The sequence below is a fragment of the Cololabis saira genome, chromosome 22 (genome assembly GCF_033807715.1).
Source record: "Cololabis saira isolate AMF1-May2022 chromosome 22, fColSai1.1, whole genome shotgun sequence".
Taxonomy (NCBI): domain Eukaryota; kingdom Metazoa; phylum Chordata; class Actinopteri; order Beloniformes; family Belonidae; genus Cololabis; species Cololabis saira.
The window spans coordinates 17,382,561-17,397,590 of NC_084608.1; the positions used below are offsets into that span (position 1 = coordinate 17,382,561).

At 38.4% G+C, this 15,030-nt stretch overlaps 1 protein-coding gene across 3 annotated transcripts; it reads left to right on the plus strand.

The window, feature by feature from the left end:
* The first annotated feature begins 1,899 nt into the window (after window positions 1–1,899).
* Window positions 1,900–14,937, plus strand: mybl1 (v-myb avian myeloblastosis viral oncogene homolog-like 1). Of its 3 annotated transcripts, none has more exons than XM_061713711.1 (16): window positions 1,900–2,274; window positions 4,616–4,715; window positions 4,977–5,048; window positions 5,253–5,345; window positions 6,044–6,264; window positions 7,120–7,309; window positions 7,397–7,471; window positions 7,755–7,865; window positions 9,260–9,499; window positions 9,574–9,945; window positions 10,074–10,213; window positions 10,295–10,403; window positions 10,499–10,615; window positions 10,760–10,864; window positions 12,026–12,220; window positions 12,350–14,937. In XM_061713711.1, exons 1-16 carry the CDS (start codon window positions 2,252–2,254, stop codon window positions 12,473–12,475), a joined length of 2,289 nt encoding a protein of 762 aa, XP_061569695.1. In that variant the 5' UTR covers window positions 1,900–2,251; the 3' UTR covers window positions 12,476–14,937. The 3 variants fall into 3 exon arrangements, with proteins under 3 accessions (XP_061569695.1, XP_061569696.1, XP_061569697.1); XM_061713712.1 differs by having other exon boundaries at window positions 9,592–9,945; XM_061713713.1 differs by lacking the exon at window positions 7,755–7,865.
* The last annotated feature ends 93 nt before the right edge of the window (window positions 14,938–15,030 follow it).

Consider the following 15,030-nt stretch of genomic DNA (forward strand, 5'->3'; position numbering starts at 1 on the left):
TTATATTAAAGTGGGGAAATTTATAGAAAATACCAAAATAGCAACTCAATTCATGTGATGAATGTTAAATGTTCTTTTTCTGCTTGAGTTTTTTTTTTTATTATCAATTTTACTCAACAATTCCCCTCCAAAAACACATTACCGATAAAGCTTTTATTTTGCAAGGCAACAATCAATCCGTTCTATTTGCTTACAACAAGCTTGAACTTGACTCATTCCTCCTCTGCTTTGATCTCTAGGTACTTTTGATTGGAAGGCGTATATACTATCACTGGTTTTAATTTAATTCTATCATTGGTATTCAGATCTAGACTGTCACTGAGTTGCAACTGCAACGATATTGTTGACAGCATTGACTTCTGATCACTGTCTTGTTACAAATTCTAATAATTTTCCTCTAGAATCAACTTCTAAATACTAATATGAAATATTAGTATTCTGAAACCCCTATCCATGACTGGACACAAACATTAACAAGAATACAAGGATCATAGTGAAACACCCTGTTTTGAGGAGTGATGAGAATTTAATGGTGTATTGGTCTTTACAGTAATCAAATGTTAGAAAAGTCTGCCCAGAGTCAGGGGACCACAAGGACCAAAAATCCAAATTTGACAATGGTTTATTTTCTTACTCTGCATTCCATGTTTGAAGATGGATGTCATGCTTTGATCAAACATAAAACAACAAAGCCAGAGGGTGCCTACTGCCTTATCTGACAGTATATGTTTTTATTGGGGTTTACGCTATCTTGTGTGTCATTCTAGACTGATTATCTTGAAACGTTTTTGTAATTAAACAATATACTTGCAAATAATAAAGACCCATACGCTTTTTGCATATTAAGCAAGTTCCTGTTTTGTTTAAGTTGTAGTTTGTTGACACAAGCACTGAATTGTCAAATATCGAAACAGTGTCACCTGTTGGTAGAAATATGATACCTGTCTAATATTTAAAATTGTCAGGGTCAAAATGAACATTAAAGGCCTAGGAACAGCATTCGTATTTCCTTTTCTTTTAAATAAAATGTCTAATATCTATAAAAATGTTAAGTTAAGACGTTTCAACGAACAAAGATGATGATGCTTGTAACCAATTACCAATGTGCAGATGTTAACTTTTGTCCACAAGATGGCAGCAAAACAAAGTCCCCAGATTGTCCCCCTATCAAAGTAGAGTGAAACCTCTATTAGTGTTTTTATACCTTAACCCCACTATTATTTTATTAGCTAAGTTAAATATATTATAAAATGTATTTTATATTTATTTCTGGGCAATAATGCTCCATACCATCAACACTTAAGGAGTACAAATCCTAAAACGGCACAGTGATATGGTTAAGTCTAATGTAGATGTGTTCTCTGTTCTATCTTTCTATCCGTGAAAAGTAGTATCTTGAAGAATGACCCGTGTAACTGTAACACAAACTCATAATGCAATGAGAAAGCTGATAGAGGTTACATTCAATTCAATTTTAATTCAATTCAATTAACTTCAATTCAATTCACAATACTTTATTAATCCCGGAAGGGAAATTGATTCAGAGTAATAGAAAGTCTTATGCTGTCATTAAAACATGATGTCACGAAAGCCTCGATGTGTTTGGAGGCCCGATGAAACCGCCCTAAATCATTCCCAAATATCCCCGCAGCACCCGTTTTATGAAAGAGCCATTCTGCAGCATATTGCGCTGGTCTAATTTAAGACCCGCCTCTTCAAAATTTCAACCAATGAAAGACAAGCCTCTGGGTACTCCGACCAATCAGATGTGGAATTTTATCTTTAGGGCGACGCCCCTTTTTTCGCTTAGCCAATCAGAGACGAGGCCGCCTGCGCAGAGGGCTGGGCGCGAGAATCGGCGGGATGGACAAAACTCATAACGCGACAGGAGTACAGAAGGTGACTATTATGACAAAAACAGTCCCAGCGACGGACACTGTAACTTATACCTGAGCTCCTCAACTCATGTCGGATTTTATGTAACAACAGTGTTTAGTTAGAGACAGGCAACGGAAGAGGACGTGTTTGCATCTTTATCTGTGAAGATGTTATCTGCACTGACGACGGCTTTTACTCAGACAGTAATGTTATGAATCTGCGATAAGTTAGCTCCCTGGCTACCGTGTCCCAGAAGAAACCGGCAATAACTCATAACGATTTCTTATGGATAGACATACCTTAATGTGTAATTTTAGAGAGCTGCCCAACACAGGTTTGTCTTTGAAGAAGTTCACTCGTCCTACCGGCTGTTATGGACACCGTGAAATCACGCAGGTAGGTGAAGCATCATAATAGTCATGTGTCATTATGCAGCTCACCTGCCATCTGTTTCAATTCATAGCCTTTCTGTTATTGACTTACACAATAATAACTTGATTTCAGTTTAGTATCAGGGCTATATGCATGTATGCATATGCACCTGCTCAGTTATATTCTAACATGTCCCAGTTAAGAGCTTTATGAAAGGTCGTTATTGACGACCACTTTTAACAACTATGTAGTAACATAGTAACCCGATAATGAGAATGAATAATACACGTTTTTAATTTAGAAACTTATTTTGTGCATGATAATGGCCGTTTTGAGCCTAAGTTGCAATAAATATATATACAAGAACTGATGCAGCATACTTTTTTCTTATTGCATGGAGGGGTGATTTATGCATTGTCAGATTACAGTTTTGTAACAGAAAGATCCAATTGCAAGGGTTTGCAAGATTAGCGTCAACATGCATAACTTTTTTTACTACTAAGATTATTTTCTTTGAATAAACACTGAAATGGAACAAGATAAAAAGCCACGTCAGAACAAAAAACAATGAGTGCTATGTTTATATAATACATTTGTTTGCGATTATGTCTTATTTTAACCCCTTGCTCCAGAAAGAAAACTGAAAGCCAGTTCAAAAAGTACCTAGATTCCCCAAAGCCCTTTGTCAAACCTGCTGAGTCAAAAGACACCCCAGTTAACACACAAAACCAATGCATACATAGTTCAGCAACAGCTACACAAAAAAATAAGATTTGCCACTAAATACTGTTAACTGTTATAATTAATATTAAATGTCAGATTAATAAGGAATACAATATTGAAATGATAAATTGATTCGTAAAAATGTTATAGTCAGTCCCTGATTTGTCATTTATGAAGCAAAATGCAAAACATTTCCTGGTTGCCACTGATTAATTTTGCAGATTGGTAGATCATTGTGTTTTGGGCTGTTGTTTGACAAAGCAAGAAATCCCAAACTATAATTATGGTCTGTTTAGGCCCTAGATCACACCAAGATGCTGTTTCATGCCATTATTTATGTTTTTTTTCCTTCTATATGAAAACTCTTGCTTATTTTCACCACAAATCCCTTTTTTTTAGTTTTGCTCTGAGAACAGCTCCTGGTTTTGACCTATCATGTATCTTACAACTACATATTAATGTCGTACACCGTGACATTCTGAGACATTTGGCTGAAATGTTTTATTACATTCATTAGGTTTTTAGTTTATTAATGAATGACTAACATAATACTCTAAATGCCAGGTGGTTATGTAAGCATGGCTTTTTTCCCCCCTTCGTCTTTTTTTCTTTAACAACTGGACGTTTAGGGCTTTTGAATTCCCCTGACCACAACCCAGCACATGCACCTCTTCCATCTCATCAACACACACGCACACACGTACACTTCTGTAAATGAAAGAGTCTGTTCATATGGGATCAGCCCTTTCCCTCCAGTCACCTTCTGCCCCTCCTCCTGCTCAGCCACAGGTCCACACTGGGTCCAGTTTCTCTTTGCTCTAGTGAGGAAATCAGGCCACACTTAAATTCAATTGCCATATTCAAGTTTCCACTCTGAAGAACACATTTCATGGACACTGTGATGGCTGAAATGAGGAAAAGCAGTAGTTTGCTTGTTTTTGTGTGGGATTTGTAAAGGCCTGCAGTGTGTAAGCAGCTCTTGGGACAGGCTTTGGGGTTAAAATTGTCCTCTCAGTGTTGTAAAGCAGTAATTACTGCCAATGTTTTGTGACAAGAGTAATTCATTTTCAGTGGTTTCTTTATTTATATTTATTGTCAAATCAGATTATTTATATTGGATAATTAGCAGCATTTTCCAACTTTGATTCCTTTAAGTCTTGCTAAAGTGGAAGCATATTTTAATTTTCATCTATATGTTTTTGTTTTTTCTTTACTTTAATTTTTTCTCATGTTTTATATCGAAAGAGTAGCCATTACCTGACATGATACATCCAAGTTTCATTTGATCCTTTCAAGCTTGTTTTATGATAGAATACTGTTTAACAGTGAACCCTTTTAGATTTAAGATTACCAGAGTGAGTTCAACTTTATCCACTTCTCAGCGAAGACCCTTTACCTCGACATCACAAATATCATTCCCAAGCATTGGTTTTAAATAGGTACATGTAAAATTGGATAACATTATGTTGGTATGAGGGGATAAATCATCAAATGAGCGATGTTGTCAAATGTTTATGTGTAATATAATTTGCATATGAAGATTACTACAAAACTTCCAAACAGAGATTTTATTAATAGACTTTGTATTGAAATCGAATTTTGCTTTACTCCCTTTACATTCATTTTCCCTGTGTGTTTTTAGCATTGATGAGGATGAAGAGCTGCTCTCCACAGATCCAGAGAGTAAGGAGAAAGGCAAAGATAAAAAGACACTGTGCAAAGTAAAATGGTCAAGAGACGAGGTATGTATTTATCATAGATGTGCATGGGATCTGGACTGGAAATTTATAGTTGATACCTTGTAATGCATGTTATGAATTGTGTATTTCCTTCCATTTTCAAGTAATTCCATAATAATTGTGCTTCAAATGATGATGGGAATCTTAATAGATGCTTATAATTGCCAACAGTTCAAATTAACCCCAATGTTGGAACTTCTGCAGAAACCTTACATTTTATTTGCCCCCTCTTTCTGTTTCCCCCTTCTGTTCTCATCTTTTAAGGATGAAAAGCTGAAAAAGCTTGTTGAGCAGCATGGAACTGAATCCTGGAAATCAATTGCTAGTTTTTTCCAAGTAAGTATTTAATGTGTATGTGTATAAATGTGATAAAACCAATTGTTTCTTCTATTCAAGAGTATAATCTTAATCATGCCTCACTGCTCAGTTGGGAGTGCTTTTACTTGAAGGTCACATTTATTTATGGCTGTCAGAAGTCATTGTAGCGGGTGGTGGTCTGTGGTGTAATGAGGTGTTGCACTTTGTGTGTCTCTATCACAGGGGAGGACAGATGGTCAGTGTCAGCACCGCTGGCAGAAGGTGCTCAATCCAGAGTTGGTGAAAGGACCCTGGACAAAAGAGGAGGATCAAAAGGTAAGACGAGCTGGGAGTTCCTGCACTGGACAGAAAGAGGAGTGACTAAAGAGGAAAACGATAGAGAAGAAAGAGGAAAGCTCTGGAACCGGCAGAGCTGTCCTTGTTTGGTCTCTGTGAAAGCTCATAATACAAATAGAAATGCCTCAATAATCAGTGTATCTTTTACCCTCAGATTAACATGTGGCAGCTTTCTTCCCGCTTCAGACCTTTTCTTCTCTTTTAGCTTTCCTTTTTTTCTTCCCCCTTCATCCGTTTCTGTAGAAGTAATACTCCACTATGTCATCCCTAATAAAACGCAGACTTTCCAAGTCAGTAGTTTAACGCCCAGCCCTCTCTTAGACAGACTCAATAAGCTCTTGAATGAGCACTGTATTCCTTAAACGCATCGCTATTGCTTAGCAATGTCAGGAATGATGTGTCATTGCTTTGAATTTGGCATCCATACAGAAACAGTGAGATATCATTAATAACTTGGCCTGCCAACAATGACTTCACCACATTTTTCAGCCTTGACTGAAACAGCCAAAACAAGCTCTGCTGCCACACTCAAAGCCTCCTGAACACTGTTGCTGCTTAAAGTATGAGAGACTCTCACACAAGTCTGCAGTTTGAATGGAAGTAGAATATGCATCAGTGCATGGGCTGAAATAACCATCCTATTAACTTTAACTAACTCCATGTTTGTATTTGTTCAGGTGATCGACCTGGTACGCAAGTACGGCCCCAAGCGCTGGTCAGTAATTGCAAAGCACCTTCAGGGAAGGATTGGAAAGCAGTGCCGTGAAAGGTGGCACAACCACCTGAATCCAGAGGTGAAGAAGTCGTCATGGACCCAGGAGGAAGACCGAATCATCTACGAAGCCCACAAACGCCTCGGAAACCGCTGGGCAGAGATCTCCAAGCTTCTCCCTGGACGGTAATGGAAAAACCACACTTGTACTTCTGCTTCCGGTCAAGTAGGGGTGGGTATTGGGAAGGACCTCACGATACGATACGCATCACGATACTTGAGCCACGATACGATACACATTGCGATATCCCGATTATGCGATATCCCGATTATTATATTCTACATAGTTCACCGAAAAATTTAAAAATGCATTACACATCTTAAAATCCAAGTTGTGTACATCAGATGATAGTGATGGATCTTAAAATCTGAGTTGCACGTTCATCAGATTATAGTGACAATTCATGGGACAAACTGAGTCAAAACAATGTTTTATTATAACTATACAAGCTAAAGTTACAACATATTTATATATGTTTTTCATATTATTTACATCATATGAAATTAACATTAAATTTAGTATGAGGTTGCTTTAATTATGTGGCAAATGATAATAAACACAAGAAAGATGGGTACTAAAACCAAGGACAGGCACAGTGATTAGTCAGTATAGATATAAATCCATAAATAAATAAACCTCTGTCCATTATTTTAAGGACAGGCAATTGTGTTATATAAAAAATAAATTATAAAATGAAATAAAACGTGAAATAAAACCTGAGCTCAGTGCAGGGCCCTCCCAGGGTTGGTAGAGAGTGGCAATGCCCAGGACTGTCACTTAGGTAGGAGCACTGGGTGATATAATGGGAAAAAGATCGTGGATAAAAAAAAAAAAAAAATCGATATTCAAATTTTGAATATCGATATTGAATCGGCTGGAAAAGTATCGCGATATATTGCCATATCGATATTTTTGCCCACCCCTACGGTCAAGACTGGTGAAGCAGGTATGCTTACAAATGTTAAACCTCTCCCCAACAGGACAGACAACTCCATCAAGAACCACTGGAATTCAACCATGAGGAGAAAGGTGGAGCACGAGGGTTACTTGCAAGATGGCTGCAAGACTTTCAGCTCTTCTAACAGCGTGAAGAGACGTCAAAACAGGCCATGTCTTCCAGCTCCAGCAGACCATGACGGCAGTCCTCTCCATGAGACAGGATCTAACCAGGTCCTTGTTCGGACAACTCTTCACACTTTCTGAATTGTTCTGGTTGTTTTCCTCTCTGAGTTTTACCTTTGTGACGCTGTGCTGCAGATGGCTGGTTATGCGTTTGGTCCTCAAAGCGGACACATGATTGACAGTCTTCCTGAAAGTTCCAGCTTCCTATCAGTGAGTTTTTGTCTTTGCGTTTCTGTGCATGTAAGTGTGGAAACTTGTCACAGTCTGTATTTTCTGATCTTTCTGCAGTTATGCTTGTGATTGCTAACTCTGGACAAATCAAGCAAATCAAACACTTGACTGTCCTGTTATTTTCACCTAACATTAAACAATAATTGTGTGTAAATTTTGTTTGTTTGTTTGTCTCCTTTTCGTGATTATCTTAACTCTCCTAACTCATTCCTTTCCTCTTTTCCTCTCAACCTTTTTCTCCCTGACGTTCTGTTTATTTCAGCTACCCTGCCTTGATGATCCTGACAGAGAGCAAAGAATTAAGGAGCTTGAGCTGCTGCTTATGTCAGCAGAGAGTGAAGTCCAACGACAAGTGCAGTGCAGAGGTTCACGTGTAAGAACACACTCTAAATGTGTGTTAGTGAGCATAGCTTGAGTATGTTTCATACACTGTAAAAAGGCTAATTTTACTCTAAAATATATTCTTTCATTGAGCACAAACTCAAGCTAAATCAAAGTTAGAAATACAGTAAAATCATACATTTTCTTGCCCATAGTTTTGTCTGATTTGATTGAAGTTATAATAATATATAAAAAAAAAAAAAACAATAATTGACTGACTTTTTACAGTGTATACACATCAGAAAAGAATGGTGCACAATTATGCGTACCTGTAGTCTGATTTGCTGTGGTGTTGCTATAGTAACTACTTTCTGGCCTGAAACTGTGCTTGGTAGTCATCTAGTCATCCCACCTCCTGCACTGACTGCAGCTTCAAACATGAAGCCGTACCCCTCACAACCCCCACCCCAACCCCCCCGCCAGCCATTCTTTCATTCAGCAAACGGCTTGATATCAACCCATCATTCTGTCTCGGTGTAATAATCTGTCCCCAGTAACATGCTTTTCTCACCTCATTCCTTGCATTCATTTATATCCCCATTCTTCATGATCAGGGACTAGTGACCTCCTGATGTGTTTGTGTAGTATTGTTAGGGCTGGGCGATATATCGAGATTTTAATATATATCGATATATTTTCAAACGCGATATGGTACGAGACAATATCGTTTATATCGATTAAATCTTTTTTTTTTTTTTTTTATGATTTTGATTTAGCTTATTTTGTGACAAATTGACTTGAATGTTTTATTTGAGATTTGCACAAATGTTTTGTTATTTGCACAACTGTCAACCTCAGTGGAAAAGTCTGCCTGTTACTGTCTACACTGTATTAATCGCACAGTGTATTTTAATTTAATTGTTATGCAGGAAAGGGATATTTGTTTTATTTTATTCAAGAAGCATTTTTATTCTATATATGCAGGCAGTTTACGTTTATTTCATTTGTTTTATACATTTTGATATTGTGCAGACCTCTGTTAATAAAGGAACCTGTGTGACATTTGGCACGAGGCTTTGTATTAAAACTGACTGTTTTTTTAAGGGTTTGCCTCAGAAAAAAATGAAGCTAACAGAGATGCTATGCTATAATGCTTTGGGGGAAACCCCAATTATGGCACAGAAAAAATATCGATATATATCGAGTATCGCCATTCAGCTAGAAAAGGAAAACTCTCTATCGAGATATGACTTTTGGTCATATCATATATCGCTCAGCCCTAAATATTGTGTCACCGGTGTTTTACAAAGTAGCCCCAGGTAATATGAAAGATGAAGCAAATAAACATTAATATTACATTTTACTTCATCTCTACCACTCTCAGGCCACTCTTTTACTCATCAATCCACCTCATCTCACCAATGTTTTTGCTCTCATGTCCCTCAGAGCGTGGAGCCGTACCCAGCTTGGTCAGACAGTTTGTCGGATGACACTTTGACAACAAATAGCAGCAGCGTGGAGGAGCAGGTGGAGAGAGGACCATGGAGAGGTCCTGAGATCCCAGTAGGGCCTCAAGCACAACTTCCTGTGTCCCCAAGCAAGTTCCTGGCTGTAGAAACCAGTGCCGTGTTCTCCAGCCTGCAGACCATACCAGAGTTTGCAGAAACCATGGATCTCATTGATTCAGTGAGTAACAAAAGACCTAAACTAGTGTGAACTTGTTGATCACATGTCAAGAACATATTTAAGATCTACTGTAGATGTCTTTTGCCCTGCAGGACCCTTCTGCATGGAGCGAAGTGGCCAGTTTTGATATATCAGAGGTAGCCACCCCTCCCAGGCACAGCCAGGCCGGCTACACCACAAACCTGCAAGAGAGCACCATTTACAATCCGTTGGGCTACGCGGTCAACTCGGGCCATGACAGGAACTGTGCGCCATTTGGACTGGGAGGAGTCTCCTCCCTGACACCCATCCCCTCATCCAAATCCATCCAGGCTTCCACTGGGAGGAGAAAGAGAAGAGAAAGAGGGGAGCCTTTGTGTGATAGGACTTGTTCTTCTTTCCTGGAAAACATCACAAACTCACCCAAGAAGTCACCTATGAAGTCCCTCCCCTTTACTCCTTCACGTGTAAATTACATTTTTTGTTCTCTTTTAAGCACCATAACCCTAACTGAGGGCAACTATGCCGTCTTAGTTACAGTAATGATGTTGTATTGGTGATGAAGCTAATACGCCGTGCTTGTCTGCCTTCCCAGTTCTGCAACATATCCGGGGCAGAGCATCTGAATCTGGACGATCCCACCCTCACCTCTACTCCTCTGTGTGGTCAGAGGTGCCTCCTCAACACGCCCCTCCACAAAGACAACACGCCTAAGCACCAGAAGGAGAATGATGGGTATAACAAATCAGTTAACTGTGAGCAAGAAAATCACGTAGTTTGGAGTAATGTAATGTACTGACATAAACAACTGTGCAGTTCCAGGACCCCGAAGTTTCACAAGAATGTCACAACGCCAAGGACGCCAACTCCCTTCAAAAATGCGTTAGCTGCCCAGGAGAAGATGCACGGGCCACTTAAGATGGAGGTAAAGAGGTTACTTTTCTTTTTGTCTTAATTTAGAAAACACTTGACCATATGACCACGTGGTCTTGTGTGTATATTTATCATACTGTTTTGCAGCCACAGCCTTTGGCGTTTCTAGAAGAGGACATTCGAGAAGTCCTAAAGCGGGAGACTGGAACAGACATCTTCAACAAAATAGATCTCCACTCAGAGCTTAGAGCATGGAAACATAATGTATGTATTAATCCAGCTGTGCAGCTGCTCTATGTTCTCTATAGAAAATGATCTGAGTACATTTTTACAGTTATTTCACATTGACACAGGGCAAATCTGTAGTTTATCTAATTCTGAAAACCAATCTTGGACTTGTACATTTAGATGGATGGGCCAGCTCGAAAAGTGCGCAAGTCTCTTGTGCTAGACCCTTGGGACAAAGAAAGCCTCGATGTCCAACTCTTCCAAGAGCAGCTCAATAATGCACAGGTAAGTCACCATGGCAACGCCTCAAGTCCCTACTCCACATTAGCTCATTAGTGTACATGGCACAGGAACTTGTATATCTGTTGCATGAGTTTAATCAAGTTTTACTGTTTTATTACAATTAAAATTAATCATATTTATATAGTTTTAAGAAATTGTTTTTAGTTGTTTTTTAATTATCGAGTTGATAGAATTGGCAAAATTTAGAAAGACTTTCTCAATATTGCATAAAATGCACTGTTTTTGCTGTTTTTAAAGAAGGAAGATAAAAATACACCACATATCTGTTACCCACACACTCACATGGCCAGTCACATGACCGGTCATGTGATCATGTGGTTGATCAGCCATTTCTGCTCCTGGAGAATACATCATGGCCTAAGCTGACGTGAGAACACTTTTCTCAATTTTTCAACTCTTCCTTGGTGAAGGCATATGATGTTCTCTTCCTCCAAGTTTTCGGTCAATGAAACAGCGTTTCAGATATCTTCCCTCAAATTCACTTCAATTCACTTTAAACCTGGCCTTTGACAGTACCATTAATGTTTGTACACATACAGGAGTTGGAGCAACATATGCTCCAACCTTAAAACCATTTAAGGGAAGGTTTTACTCATTTAAGCAAGACAATGGTAAACCACATTTTTTGATATTTTACATGACTCTTGTAAAATAATCCATGTGCTGAATGGAACTAAAGGCAGTCTTTTATAAAACATTTTAATGGCTGGAAAAGCTGAACTATCAAGTGGCCGAAATCATTTATTCAGAAAGAACAGAAAAAGAACTTGTTTATTACTTTTAAAACTCCAACACCTGGTTTCCATAGATGGCAAACATTTACAAAGTGATAAAGGAAGGGGAGACTTTTTCTAAAAATGACCTTCTTCCTACTTCCTTTTGCAAACATTTTGGTAACATTTAACTCAAAATCACTGTATTTTTCAAAATGACTTTAAAATATTTTCAACTTATTATCTGTATGAGCTTTTTAAAACAGAACAGCAGCAATTTACAACTAAATACTGGTGTGGAAAAACCTCTAAGCTAGGGTTAATTTGATATAACGTTATTTTAACCGTATATATATGTATTTTAAATAGTTCACTATTGCGTTTGAAAGAAATTCCTAAAATAAATCGTTCACTTAAATGTCCCCTGCAGGTGTCGGAGGAAAGTCTACTCACAAGCCCTTCAATGGTCACCCCGATCACGGAGCAAGAAGAAGGCAGTTGCACTTTGACTTCTGAGGAAGAGGAGTTCTCTTTAGGGGTGCACATTCATCCTAACGACTTTACAAGCCGCCGGATGAAGAAGCTCTCATCCTCTCATAAAGCAGCAAAGCTCGACACGCCCCAGGTACGTCGAACCCAATGAGCCTGCGTGGAAAAATGTTGGAAACGCTCTTCCCATATGCAACTCAGTGTGTCATCTTTAAAACGAAAAAGCACAACAGGTCTCAGTAACTACAGTTCACCTTCTCTGCAGGTGAGTGAGTGGGAAGCAGTGGTTTATGGGAAGACTGAAGACCAGCTGATCATGACGGAGCAGGCTCGGCAGTACCTGAATCCCTACCCTTCCTCCGGCTCCACCTCAAGGGCGCTCGTGCTTTAAGGTCGTCCCGCCAGCTGCACAAGCAGCTCTACAAATGTCCAACAGCAAAAAGCTCCAGTAAGAGACAATCAGGTGAATTTATTTCAATATGAAACCCACTGCTGAAGACGTGCACTTAGAGGCATGGCTCCTGGTGTTATTTTTCAACACTTTTCTAGAGTTTTTTTTTCATTTTGAACACTCACAGCTCAGCTGCATTACATTTGTGCACCGAACGCGACCGCTGAGCTAACCTGCGGGAGCCGTATTAGTAGTGTGTATAAAGCAGTGGTGGCTTCTGAGTGTTATATTGTTAATATATTGTTCAAATGACAGAGTTGTTTAAGATGTAGCACTACTCATTATGTATATCCTTCAGCTTGTTTTGGTGAACATTGCTGTTACCCGATAAAATCACACATGTTGCATTTACGTCTTTTTACTGACACCCATGTACTTTTACTATCACTCCATGAGACAAAACAGAATATAACATTAGTTTATATTACAGGACCACAATGCAGCTGTGTATGTTTTTTTGATTTTTTTTTTTTTTGATGTGACAGCAGTGTTGTTTTACTGAGAATGTTTATCCGAGGTGTAATGAAGTTTTGTGGATGGAAATAAGACGCCGTCAGTATTGCACTACTGACTTGACTCCGCTGCTGGGAGTGGAGCAGTGTTTTTGTTTTTTAAGGGCAAACTGGATAGCACTAGCGATGGTGTTACAACACAGCGTTTCCGTTCCGAGTCCATGGAGACATCCGTTGAATGTATTTCATTGCAATGTACATGTGATAGAACCTCAAAAGTGGAAGGGTATCTTAATAGTTGTTTTAATTTGATTTATTTATTTTTTTTGACTGCTCTAAAGCTTAGATATTAATATAAATCGGACACAGTGAGTCTTTTTTTTTTTTTTTTTTTTTTAAACTTTTTTTAAGTTTAACTTTTCTGACAAGACTGCCTAAAAACTCTCTTTGCTCTAAAGCAATCGCTAAAGAGAGAAAAAAAAATTACTGGTCAGATGTTTTGGACGGTTGATACTGACAAGTTTTCCTATCACAACACAGAGCGTTTGGTTGTATCTGAAGGCTGTAGGTTTTATTTATTTAATGTCTACTAATTTATTTATTTCTTTAAGAAGGAAACCATTTAATAGAAATTATTAAAGAATTTTATTGTCTTTTCTCCATTAAAACCAGGACTTTTCATCAGATGTTCTTCATTTGTCCAAGTTAGAACAACATGCACTGCCACTAATTTGCCATTAAATTTCTGATATCCTGATCATGCAACATCTAGGAAAAGTTCATTTAGTAGTTGTTTGTGTGATTGTAACATGTAGATACGATTTTTATTCGTAGGATATAAGTGTGTTCTTCAGCGTAAGGTAGCAGAACGTCATCTCCGACCTCTAATCATAGACCTATTGCACTTTTGACCCATTGTTTAAATTAAAATATTTTTTTTTTTCATTTTTCATGATGTATGTGTGTGTGCGTGTGTTTGTGAGTGCTTGTTGTGTTTCAGATGAGCAATTTGAATTCTGACATGAAGATCATGCTGCTTGAGTTTCTTTTTTTTTTTAAGTTCATTTATCCTGTTTGGCTGCAGAACCGCGTCTTTAAAATACACTATGTAAAAACCTCGCAATAAGCTTTTTAGACTGACGGCTCTGTAAAAACACATCGTTATTTGCAGCGGCCGGTGTCTCCTATAGTATCCTGCTGAAACTCCCTTAAAACAAGACCCCAAATCCTCACCTGCTCATCTTGTATCCGGCACTCAGTCGGAGTCAAACACTTCCAGTACAATGTAAATACGGATGAATTTGAGTGTGACGGAAGATTAAATATTTTGCACTGTCTTCCATGTTGATAGCCTGATTCATGACACTTTGACCAACCTTAAACAAACTTTCTCTAATCTGCACTACAGCTCTAAGTAGTTGTCTGGTATTATCTGCTTTAGTAGATCCAGTATTAGTCACAATCTGGATCATCCTGCATTAAGCCTTTGAGTGGGAATAAGAAGGGAATCTTGTCAGAGGGATCAAATGGAAAGATCAGGAGTATACGGTACAGACAGTCGACTAATATCCGTACGAGTCGTGTATGTTTGAATCCAATGGCTAGAAATGTTTCTAATCTGTATATATTTGAGACCTTTGTTCTGTTTGTTGGTTTGACTTGTGTTTTTACATTCCATGTGTTAAGTCCAGTTTGTTTGTGTGTAAACACTTGGCCATGTAACATCATAGGTTTGGGGCTAATTAAGTACATATACAGGATAGTAGCAGCTGTCATATACTACTGTAGTTATGCATGAGCAATACACAAGATACTCTCATTTACAAACATTACCACATATGTAGCACTTGTGCTGTTTTATATAGCATTTTCTGTTGAAGTCATAACCCAGGTACCATAGAAATCCTGCCAGCTGTCTTTGTAACCGTGTACTTAATTTTGAAAAATAAATAAATGCATTGATTGCATGACTTCTTTGGATTTTTGACTTTCCTGTGTTTCCATGTTCCCTTGTCCTTTATCCTCTGCCAAGTTTCCTTTTAC

Coding starts and splice junctions, on each gene's coding strand:
- mybl1 (XM_061713711.1), top strand. CDS start 2,252: ATGGACACCGTGAAATCACGCAG. Junction 7,866..9,259: donor TGCAGTGCAGAGGTTCACGT/GTAAGAACACAC, acceptor CATGTCCCTCAG/AGCGTGGAGCCGTACCCAGC. Junction 10,865..12,025: donor AGCAGCTCAATAATGCACAG/GTAAGTCACCAT, acceptor TGTCCCCTGCAG/GTGTCGGAGGAAAGTCTACT.